Source organism: Artibeus jamaicensis, unplaced genomic scaffold, assembly GCF_021234435.1.
Source record: "Artibeus jamaicensis isolate MK-2021 breed Jamaican fruit bat unplaced genomic scaffold, CSHL_Jam_final contig_3126, whole genome shotgun sequence".
Taxonomy (NCBI): Eukaryota; Metazoa; Chordata; class Mammalia; order Chiroptera; family Phyllostomidae; genus Artibeus; species Artibeus jamaicensis.
In genome coordinates this window covers 10,867,665-10,880,025 of record NW_026521723.1, presented here as the reverse complement: position 1 = coordinate 10,880,025, position 12,361 = coordinate 10,867,665, and the positions used below count along the sequence as shown (strand labels likewise).

General features: G+C 38.4%; 1 protein-coding gene across 2 annotated transcripts in view; it reads left to right on the top strand.

Annotated features, from left to right (window-relative positions):
- SPICE1 (spindle and centriole associated protein 1) overlaps positions 1-12,361 on the top strand; it is a 62,756-nt gene that overhangs the window by 42,397 nt on the left and 7,998 nt on the right. For both annotated transcript variants that reach the window (XM_053663124.1, XM_037136889.2), the window contains exons 10-14: positions 199-464; positions 1,908-2,039; positions 5,449-5,593; positions 6,486-6,710; positions 11,706-12,196. In XM_053663124.1, coding sequence (XP_053519099.1) covers positions 199-464; positions 1,908-2,039; positions 5,449-5,593; positions 6,486-6,710; positions 11,706-12,196 — 1,259 coding nt within the window. The remainder of the gene's footprint in view (positions 1-198; positions 465-1,907; positions 2,040-5,448; positions 5,594-6,485; positions 6,711-11,705; positions 12,197-12,361) is intronic.

Sequence of the window (12,361 nt, the reverse complement as noted above, 5' to 3'; positions counted from 1 at the left end):
GTAACTGTAGAAAGATGGTTCTAGTATATTCCTTATAAATAGTGTAAACCTGGTTTAAACTCTATACATTTTTGTGAGAAAATGGTGATAACTTCTATAAACCTTTTATAAACTGTAAACAACAGCCAAAGTTTTGTCTAGTGGTTTTCTATTGTAATTTTCCTGATCTTAAAACAGAATGATTTCTGTCATTGTCAGTGAAAAGAAAACCGGAGTCGCGTGTTCTTTCTAAGCAGAAGAAAAACATGTTATCAGCTAGCACAGCCTCCACAGACTTATCAAATAGCAATAATCCCAGCCTGGATGTCCTCAAACACATGATACATGAAGTGGAATATGAAATGGAAGAGTATGAGCGATCGACAGGTCGTGAGGTCAAGGAACCGCAGAGCAGCCAGGGTCTTACAGGCTTCACTCTGTCGCTGGTGAGCTCCCTCTGCCGCCTGGTCCGGTACCTTAAAGAGGTAAGAGCATGAGGCTATCAGAATCTTCTTTCGAGCACTGGAGGAAAGGTGTGGGATTTTCCCTCTATACTTAGGTGGTTGCAACTTCCAAATAAAGTATAGTCAGGTTTGAATAGCTTTGTTTAAAATACCTCGGTTTTCTATTTCTGCAGTAAAGGTATCCTCTGAGTTTCCCTCTACATCCTGATTTGTGTATCATCTAGTGTGTAGATACATGCTCAGCGAAGTGATGTTAATTTTAATGTGAGCTTTAGTAAAATATAATTAGGAAAGTAAATCCACTATCAATAGTTTTGTGCTAATGTTGAATATTATTGCTCAGCCGTTACAGATTAAATAGAACTACTAGATGTGTCCCGTGCTGCTCTCCGCTTCCTCTTCCCACTTGAGTTCAGTTTGCAGAGCAGCACGCCCGTTATCTGTAGATAGTTCTTCGTGTCGTCTCTGTGACGGGTAATTTGGGCTTTGCTTCGGCATCTTAGTAGGAGACGTTTTATTGTTGTGAAATAGTTCATGAGGCAAGCAGTTGTTTCTTTAATTCATTTGTGAATAACAATCATTGGTCCTCAGAGTGTGGTGGAATTAGACTTAGCTATGTAGTTCATCTTTTAAAATAATTCATTTAAACTATTTTTATGTATTAAATTTGTTAAACATAAAATATGATAAAACTATTTGAGGAAATCTTATTAAAAATGTTGCTTCTTTAATTCAGAAGTTTCAATTTCTCTGGAGCTCTCTTCATAAAATTGCTTTTTAGTGAACAATTTGTTGTATTGTCAGACTTATGAAAGTCTTAACATTCTTCCACCCTCAATTCAGGAATCTCCAGGAGTGTACCTTTGGCTTTCTGAAAGTATTACAGACTTATAAGCATGTACTTTTTAGCTAATCACTTGCTTTACAAAGGTCAACCATTTAAACCTGTTGTCATTTATCTTAGGTTATATTTTTAGCAGACTTAATTCTCAAATTGGTGATATATTCACATGCTATGAAATTCAAAGATACAGAAGGGTGTATGATGAAAAATCTAATTGCTACCCCTAACTTCCATTTAACCTGTTTGCTTCCTTGTAGCCAACTATCATTTGTTAGGGCCAACTATCTAGAAGTACCTACACCTGTGTGTCCTTCTAGAGATGGTCTGCATATGTTCAAGCAATGTGTATATGTACTTGTTTCTACTTTCTTCTACAGAATTGTAGTTATTCAATTCTGTATACCATTCTGTTTATTGTGTTCTATTTAAAGAAGGGCAGAGGATAAGGCAGCACATTTTAATGAAATATAAACCTTTTAATAAATATACTAAACTCTAATTACTGTCAATAATATATACTTTGTAAGCATTCTCTTCTTTGACAACTTTGAGTAGAAAGTTTTAGTATTCAATATGTGATGTTATTAATGGGAGTTTATTTGATTTTTGGGGGGAGGTAGAGTGAGCTGCAACTGCGTAAAGAAGTTGAAACAAGACAGAAACTGGAACAAGTATTAGGTGATCATCGAGAGCTCATTGATGCTCTGACAGCCGAAATTCTGCATCTTAGAGAAGAAAATACTGCTACCCAGGTACTCCCATAAAATCCCAAACTTCTGTCTGTTCAGTAGTACAGTATAAAATATCTTTAAGAATGTATGAGATTCCTTCTATTTGCCTTTGGTTTAGTTGTGCTGACAGGGTTACTTATACTTCTTAATTTATCATCCACAGTAGTTTTTGTTGGCCACTGATTATATTGGAAATACTATTGTAGAAACTTGGACTACAGGAGTTACATAGAGTAAATCTACTGTTTTTAAGAAACATACTGAATAGTGACAAAGACAGAATCTACGTTTAAATGATAACTACCAATATAGTAGTTGATTCAAAATGTTTAATGGGTGTTATGATAGCTAGCTACTTTTAATTTCAAGACAGTAGAGGATAACATTTGAGGAACCCTCTGCAATCATATGACATTTAAAGTTGTTTATAATAACTTCATATTTATTAGATGAGTCCTCTTTACCACTTGTCTGGCAAATTACTCCTATTTAAACAGAAGTATACAGTATTTCTTCTAGAAAACCTTCCTGCCTCCTTGCTACATTAAATATTCTTCCTTTGTGTGCTTTTGATACTCTCTAGATATTGCTCTCATTGTATTCACCAAATTGTGTACACACGTGTGCACCTGCCACCAAAACTGTGAGCTGCCTGAGGACAGAGACACTTTCTTTCATCTCTTTGTTCTCAAATGGTAGTTATTACAACTTTTATTTATCAGCCAAAAGAGACTATGAAAACAATAGTTAGTAGACAAGTTGTGTCTGTGTAGATGGACAGTAGATATAAATTATGTGATTTAAGAAAATTGATTATAGTTCGCACACCATTTAATTCACTCTTTAAAGTGTACAATTCGGTGAGTTGTAATATAGTCACAGAGTTGTGCACCAGCACCATTACCTAATTCCAGAATGTTTTTATTGCCCCAAAGGGAAACCCCGTTAGCAGTCACCCTCTATTCTCTCCTTCCCCCAGCCCCTGGCAACTACAAATCTACTTTATGTTTCTATAGATTTGCCTAATTGGGGTATTTAATATAAAGAGAATCATGCAATATGTGCTCTTTTGTATCTGACTTCTTTTACTTAGCATAATGTTTTCAGTGTTCAGCCATGTTGTAGCATGTATCAGCATTTTATTTTTTTAATCACCCAATAATTCTATTGTATGTCAGTACCATATTTTGGTTATCTATCCTTTAGTTGATGGACATTTACATTGTTTCCACTTTTTATGTATTATGAGTGAATAACGCTGCTATGAACATTCATGTAGAAGTGTTTTAGTGAACATATATGGTCAATTCTGGGAACATGGGAAGCTTTAAAATTTACTAATTTGTCCAACAAACTTCTGTTGAGCATCTGCTCGGGGCCTGGCACTGTCCAAGGTACAAGAAATACAGTAGTGAACAGAAAAGAAATCTTTGCCTTCGTGGAGCTTATGTTCTAAATAAATCTTAAGAAGAGAAAGTGGAGTATATTGTAAGTTAAGTGGTGATGGTGATACATACTGTAAAGAAAAATAAAGCAGGTAGGAGGCACAGGAAGTGCTTCTGATGGGAAGTTGTAAATGGAATGGACCACGCTCACCCGAGGAGGTAACATTTGAGCAAATGCCTGGAAGACGCGAGGATAAGAGCGTGCAGATAGCTGAGAGATGAGCAGTTGAACAGAGGAAGAAGAGCTGCAAAGATCTTGAGGTGGGAGTATGGCTGTTGAACTCAGAAACATCAAGGAGACCAGTGTGGTAGGGGTGGAATGTGGGAAAGAGAGAGTAGTAGGATACAAGAGCAGATAAGCCTGGTCACGTGTGGCCTTGTAGGCTGGGTAAGGACTTGGGCATTATGCTGAGTGAGATGGGAGACCACCAAAGGGTTCTGAGTAGAGAAAAGATGCAATCTTATGTAGGTTTTAAGAGGATCAGTTTGGGCTAGTATGTTAATACCAGATCAGAGGTCTCTGCTCTTTCTTGGTTTATTGTGCCCTTAGTGTCTCAAGGCACCCCTAGGCCAAAAGAAATACCCAACAGTTCCATTTATTTTAGTTGGGTTCAAACGATAAGCATTCATATCTAACTTATGCTTATGTCTTATACTTAAGACATAAATGGATAGGAAAAATTGTACTTTTTTATTCATAATTAAGTAACCACAGTTATTTACTAATGGAATATGTGTACGTGTTGGGCACTGCAGAGCTTCTGAAAGCTTGGAATCATATTGGACACCATCACTCTTATTTCCATTCCACAATTATTTTATGCAGTACTGCTTTTTAGCACAACTACTAAAACCCAGCATTGTGAAGATACGACATCATCAAAAGGAATATATCTTGATCTAACGTAGAATCTGTAAACTGCCTCAAGCTACCTGACAGATATTGAACATCTGTGTTCCTCTTGAAAATGTAAAATGTCCTGTGGTGCCCCTGTGAGGTCATGCTGTTGCCCCAGGTGGATCAGTCTAGTTGAGAACAGTGTGGGACTAGACTATAGGAGGCTGCTCACAGAAGCAGTGTGTTACAGACAGGAGTTACTGGGAACATGCAGGTGAGACTTGACGGTCTGGTCTAGGTTAAAAGAGAGAGAGGTTGTGAAAAGTGACCAAATTCTGAATATATTTTGAAGGCCACCAGTAGGATTTGCTGATGGCTTAGATATGGGGTAGAGGAGAGGATGTAAGAGGACAAGAGTACAGGGCGATTCCAAAGTTTTGGACTGGGCGGTCAGAAGGGTGGTGCTGTGATTGATGAGGCAGAGATGTTCAGGAGGAGTTTGGCTTTGTACATTTTAAGTTTGAGAAGCCTCTCTCTAGATGGAGATATAGACATATATATCATTGGGTAGATGAGTGAGGAATTTGGGGAAAATTTAGACTGATACAATAATGTTTAGTGTACTTCATTCAGTAGTCCTGATAATGTTTCTGAATTCTGATAACATTTGACTTTTATCAAATGTTTGTACATCTTAGATATATATATATATATTTTTTTCTCTTAACATTATTTTATATACATGGCCATAAATGTTTATAGTTTATGTTTATCATTTTAAATGCCTCTGTAATATTCTGTTGAGTTCCCCCCCATCTGATACAACTGTTTCTTGGAGTAGCTTGAGAGGCTGTCAGTATCATCTATATAAAAGGTTTTGTAAGTCAAGAGCCCTATAAAAAGGTTAATTCTTTTTGTTATAGCAGTGCATTTATTAATGAATATTCTATTAATTATTTAACAATTCCTTTATCATAGGACTTTTAATATATTTATAATTATGTATTTATATGAATGTATTGTTTTAGTATTTGAAGAAAAGTCAGAAATTCTTAGAGTATTTAAAATAATTATATAGTTATACAAGTCCAGATGATGATTTGATGTCTGATATGGCAATAATGTTATGTCATTCCTTTTTCTCTAGGTGAGACTTCAGCAGTACATGGTCACAACAGATGAGCAACTCATATCACTCACACATGCCATGAAGAGCTGTCCTGTGATAAATAACAACAAGGAAAGTCTGGTAACAGAAAGAAGAGCCACAGGTAGAATTATGGATAATCCAGGTGAGTAGGTCTGATTATCCCCAATTGGAAATAAAATACTTACAGAGTAAACAAATAAAATGGTAAACTTATATGGGGTTATCCGCTATCCATGTGTATACAGCATTGTCACTATTACAATTGCCACTAATATTTATTGGATACTTACTCTATGCCAGATACTTTTAAAGTGCTTCACATGTATTATCTAATTGAGTCGTCATAACAGTCTTATGAGGTAGATGTTATTGTTACCCCCATTTTTTAGATGAGAAAACTACGGTTTAGCAAGAGTTGGTAACTTAGCAGTCACACAAACAAAAGTAGCAGAACTAGCGTCCTAGACCAGTGGGAAGTACTTAATGCAAATACTTTTAATCATAGTGCCCCAGGCTTAGGTGAAGACAAATGGTCTTTGAATAAACAAAACACTGAGCTTTAAAAATTCATAACTTTTGTTTATTTTGGATGATGTTTTGAAAGCCTTTTTTCACCTCCTGTGCCATCTTGTGTGGTAAGTTGAGTAGGACATTTCGGCTTTTTCATGTTTTTCACTTGTAAGTAGTACTTTGATGAGAATATCTCCGCAGAAAGTGTTTTTTAAGAGTGTTTTCTAGGGGGGGATTTCAAGAAGTGGCTGACAACAATGTGATTTGCATGAGGTAAACTGCATGGCTAGGGGAGGTCTTCAAGGGTGAGAGGCCTGCAGCGCTTTCTCAAAACCGGCCGCCTCTTCCCAGCGCTGGCCCCACAGGAGCCCTGCCTGTGAGTTACTGCTGAAGGGAGATGGGGCCTAAAAGTGAAGGCTCTAGGGGCCACCTGATTTTGCCTTTTATGAAAATGCATTTAAATATATATACCTGAAATGTGCCCCTAGTTCCGTTTCATACTAATAACCTCTCATCTTCTTTAGAGGGTTCAGTTGTAAATGCTAATGTCGCCATGCCATTGATGTTCAGAGGGGAAGAAGTGCTTGATTTCCCACAGGAAGACTTGCCTGTTAAACTATCACAGGTGCCAGACCCCTCAGATGGTATGAATCTGGCCAAAAGTTTTCCGGCACACGAGTTTGAGCCGGCTGTGTTGTTAACGCCGCCCAGGCAGAAGAGCAACTCGGAGTTCTCGCCTCTGCAGGATGGTAAGCAGGCTTCTTCTAAAGTTGTATCATAGTTGTTCTTTTATGCTTCATATACTTAATCTATTGTGTTCATTATTACCCGATAAGCAGATTGTAAAAAGATATTGATTACCACATGTATCCTTTAAGTTGAAGGAGGATTGATGGTTTACGTTATGTATGCTGTACCTATGGTGAACTGACGCTGAATTTCATTATATATCTGTTCCATTAGGAAAAAAAGAAATTATAAATATTATGCTCAAATTAAGGGACTAAAGCTCTTAGCATTAAATCATGGAGTAGGGGGAATCCCATTTGTCCCTGTGCTCCAGGAGCATAGGAAGGAGTAAGAAACGAGAAGAGATTGTTCTCAAAAGAGTAATGAAAGTTTAATCAAGGAAAGGTGAGAACTGTGGCCTTAAAGATTTTGCCAGATCTGGTTATTAACCTCTTTTTCATCAAAACTTTCTAGCTCAGTCAGTTGAGGGAAATTTGTAATGAAAGTCTATGGACAATTAAAAATTGCTTTAGAAAAAATTGCTTTAGGGTTACTTTTGTTCTAGCACATATATAGAGTTTTAAATAAAATTACAAAAAATTATTGTTAATACCTAGCTCACAGATTCTTAGTTTTAAATCACAAATGTGATTGTTTTATTTGTCATCATTAAAAGTCTGAATTTAAAACAGATTCTTGGACTGGGGACTCATATCCATCAGCTCATTCAACTCTGGCACCTGTCTTATCCTCAGGAGCTTTTGCAGAACTGCTGCCTTCACCATGAAGCTCCATGAGTTCTCTGATTCAAACCTGGGCTTCTTCAGCATTTTCACTTTTCTAAGAAACACATCATAAAGCAGATAAATAGATTGGCAAGCCTTTCTGTGTCTTTCCAGTGCTGTCTGGAACTAGTTTTTGACCACTTCTTTCACGTCATTTGCACCTCTCAGGGAATTGATTTCTATCCATCTTCTGTCTGGATTTGGCAGACCTGTTGATGCTGAGCATAAGAGTTGCCGCCCGGTGCAGCTGGATTGGTCAGGTCCTGAGGGAAGGCGATGGGGGATTAAGAAATAAAGAGACAGAGTCAAAGCGGGTCAGGTGGAGTCCCTTTTCTGGGGTACAGAGGAGGGAACTGTTTATTGGTGAAGTCAGGCTTTATGTATTGAGTAAGCTTTGAAGCAGAGCGTGAGAAAGAAAAACCACAAGGCCGGGTACATTTTATTTTTCAAGAACATCTGCTGCTTCTTCTTGGTACAGTGATACAGCATCAGCCAAGTCATTCTTTCCTTACAACAATCTATCGGGCAGTAGTCTGTGGCCTAGGGCAGCTGTGCTGAACCCGAGGCCTGCTTCCAACTCCCTTGGCACGCATTATCCTGCTTGGCTCTCCACATGAGGTCTTATGAATCTGACTGTTGCATTTTTTAGTAAAACCAACACAGAATAGGTTAACCAAATAACCATTGGTAGTCTTGATATCAACATGAGCTTCGGTCACGGTCTGCCATTTTATGACCATGGAGCACATTTTTCAAAGGTAAGATTCATGCCATGGAAATTAGTCAGGTAGTTTTTGCCTTAGCTTGGATTTTCTAAATGCAGTTTTATCATCCTTCAGATCAGCAAGGTTTAATTCAAAAACAGAACTCTTGAGAACATCAGATGTGATTTTGGTTCCTTGAATTCTCGTGACTAGTATTTTCCAGTATTTCTTATATTGAACATAGCTGATGCTTTCACATCAAACTGATCTACCAATCTTTCTAGGATCAACCACCTTCTTCTAGGCTTCCCCATTTGTTTTTAGATCCTCATCTGAGGATATGTTTATAATTTGAGAGGTGGGCGTGGGGAGAGTGAGAGAGAGAGAAAAACATTGACCGATTGCCTCCTGTATGTGCTCTGACCAGGAATCAAACCCCCAACTTAGGCATGTGCCCTGAACTCACAACCCTTTTGGTATACGGGTCAACCCTCCAATTGAGCCCCCTGGCCAGGGTGTTCTTGGCTCCCTTTTTGCCCTCTTTCCTAAGGTGTTTGTTCTTGCTGGCTGCCAAGGTGCTGCTCAGGGAGCCAAAAGGGCCCTTAGCTCACAGACTCTTAACTTAGAGTTCATGGGTGGTCTTCAGAAGTTCCATGGACTGCTTCATTGTTTGGAAAATTATATTTACTTGCCTACATATGCATTTTTATGGAGCTATAGCTTTCATTTCATTTTTGAAAGTGTTCTTCAATCAAAAGACTACTTTAGACTCTCATGCAAAATTTTTAGAAAAGTATTACTTTGCCCTGATTTGCCTAAATTTTTGTCTTTTTGATAAGTGTTTATCTTCTTGTAGAGATGAATAGAAGACTATCATTTAATGTCATTAAGACATATAAAGTCTTTCAGATCTTCTTTACTTGGATGTACATTGCCAATAAAGGACCTGAAAAGGCCATGAGGGGTTAAAGAAAATGACAAATCTTTGCTACTATAGAATTTGTTTTGGGATTTATAATGCAAAGGTAGGGCCTATCAGATCCGTGTTGGTAGGGAGACGGCTGGCCGAGTGTCGGAGTGCTGGAGCCCCGGTCACCTGTTCAGGGACGGGCTGCGCGGCACGGGGCTAATAGTGTCTGTACCTTTCCTGGACTTCCGTTTTTCTGTCTCTAAAATGAGAGGGTTTCCTTTATTTTTGCTGTCCCTTTAGCTCTGTAATTCTTCGATTTGATAGATTTAGAAGACTAGAGATTATTATTAACTCTGGCTAGATTTGGGAAATACATCAAATCTGATTTCTGTTCAGGTTAGATTTTTGTTTCTTAAATTAAGTTTTCAAGTGTTCACACAGCTTTAAAAAGCTTGTCTAATGATCTCTTTTGAGATACTGTAAATTGTTTTTCGTTGGTGATACTAAATTAGCTTAACATTTTTTAAAAGAAACAATTACTATAAATATTTTTACTGATGGAAAATATACTAAATGTTGATTAAAGCAAATTATGTTTTTGTAGACAACATTTTGTTAGCATTTTCAGTGGGTTTTACATGAAAAATAACAAGGCACATTGCTTTTAGAGTGTGTGGGTAGACCTATCCTTGTATATATATTCTGAAATGAAATTTTTATTATATATTCAGCATTTTGTTTAGAATTCTCACATGTAAAGAACTGTTCAGTAAAACTGAACATGTGGGTAAAGATGGGAGATACATAGGGCCCTTCATCAGAGTTGTTATGTTCTAGGTAACTCTGTCCAGTAGGACCTCCCGTGATAATGAAAATGTTCTCTACCTGCTCCACGTCACAGGTAGCCACCAGCCTCCTGGGGCTGCCGAGCACCTGAAATGTGGCTAGTGACTGAGGAACTGGATTTTAAATTTATTTAATTTTAATTAATTTAAATTTGAATATGAATAGCCACATGTGGCCCAGAGGCTACCATATTGGAGAATATCTACCATATCTAGAATTTCCCATCATAAATATTTTCTTTAGCTACTAATTTATTTCTACTTTCCTTTAATGGTGGGTGGAAGTAGGAGAGGACACAGAGGGATCAGTGGTAATGAAAAAATGCAATAAAAAATAAGCTATTAAGAGCAATATATATATGCTATTTTCATTTTCTTATATTCCAGTCCTTATTTTAAAGAGTTAATTCAAATTCCTATTTGCACGTGGTTAAAAAAAAGTACATACAGGGCTCTCTTCCTCTCCCACCTCCAGGCGGGCCCCAGGAGGCAATCATTTTGATCCCAGTTTGATTTCTGTTTATCTGGAAGTGGTCTCCATAATTAATATGCTTTAATATCTTTGGTTGCTTCATTTCTATCTGCTTTGCTTGCTTCTCCTCCTTTACCTGATTCTAAATGTTAAGCTCTTCAGGTCTAGGAACTGTTTTTTTTTCCTCCTCACTCTATTCTTTCTCTCCAGGTAATCTCATTCATTCTGATGGCTTCCGATACTTCCTGTATGCCAGAAACTTCCAGTTTGGGATCTTAGTCTGGATGCCTCTTGAGTTTCCAGCTCATGTATCCTTCTGCTGGGATAGACATACGGATGGGTTATAAGGAGCCTTACACACAGCATGTTCTAAACTGAACATATCTTACTCAAAGCTACTACCATCTTTCTTGTAGATTACCACAGTTGCTTACTGGTCTCTTCCATTCCTGGACCTTCAGTTATCCACAGCATTTAAGAAATGTAAATTGAGTCATTGCCAAACCTTGTCCAGGTCCCGTTGCTCTTGGATTAAATTAGAAAATTCCAAACATGGCTTAAAAAGTGCTGCAAGAAATGGACCCTGCATACCTCTCCAATCTCATGTTTTTCCAGTTTTCCCTTGTTGCTACGCGACAGCTAGACTGGCCGCCTTTCTTTGCTCTTTCCTATTTTGAGGCTTCACATATGTTGTTCTCTCCCTGTAATGTTCTTTGCTCTACTTTCTGCCACCATATAATTATTTAAAATTTTTACTTCTTCAGAGATGCCTTTTCTGACCATCCTCAGTTTACATTATTATCTGTACTGTTCCCACCCCCAAGATTCCCAGGTGTGAGTTAATGCATGTGTTAAATGTGAACATGGCAGATGGTTTTCCACAAGCATACTGATAAAGCTTTAAGGAATATCAAAGTCTGTGCACTGGATTGTGAGAGGTAGCGTTGCAGGTGTATTTCCTGCCAAAATGATTTAGACCTTTAGAAGCCAAATCCTTCTGTTGAAATACTTCTCTACTGTGATGTACTAATGCAAGGGTGTCAAATTTTCAGTGGGGGCCACATCAGCCTTGTGGTTGCCTTCAAAGGGCCAAATGTAACTTTAGGACTGTATAAATGTAACTACTCCTTAACAGTTAAGTGAGAGCTTGGCGCTGGTGCCGGGTAGAAACAAGGTGGAGGGCCAGATTTAGCCCATGGGCCTTGTGCTTGCCACCTGTGTTATCTAATGAGATGATTATAGTGCCAATTTATGGCTAAATATGCATGTTTGTTTGTTATTTTTAAATTTTATCTACAGTACTGAGGAGGACTGTTCAAACTCGTCCCGCTCCACGAATTCCTCCAACTGTGGAAGTAATTGAGAAGGACCAAAATTGGGAGAAGAAGACCTTACCAACTAACACAGACATTCAGAATTCAAGTGAAGAAAGTCATCTCTTCACTCAGAGGTGGAGGGTCTCTCACATGGGAGAAGATTTGGAGACCAAAACCCAGGCTCCTCTGGTTAACCTCTCACAGCCCCTGCGCAGTTCCCTCTCAAACACTCAGCTGCCCAGGAACCCCGCATTCTCAGAAGAGCCGCTGGTGTTGGGGGATGGGCAACAGCTTAGAACAAAGGAGGCATCAATACAAAGAAAGGACATGATGGCACGCATCGCTGAGCTGACACTGCAGAATTCAGCTATCAAGGCACATCTGAATAACATTATTGGGCCAGGGGGAGAGCAAGGGGATGGACTTCGGGAGTTAAACAAACAGGAGACAAGTCATTCAAGCAACTCGACTGCTGTGAGTACCAGTTAAGGCCCGGCATGGACACTTAGGAATTTAGGTACATTGCTGGAGCATCTTAAGGGACTTCTTTCCAGAAGTGGTCCTGGGTATCTTTGAGGTTGATGCTAGATGGCTTATGCTTTGTCATGTCCCTGTTACAAAATAAGTAGAAGTTATTTG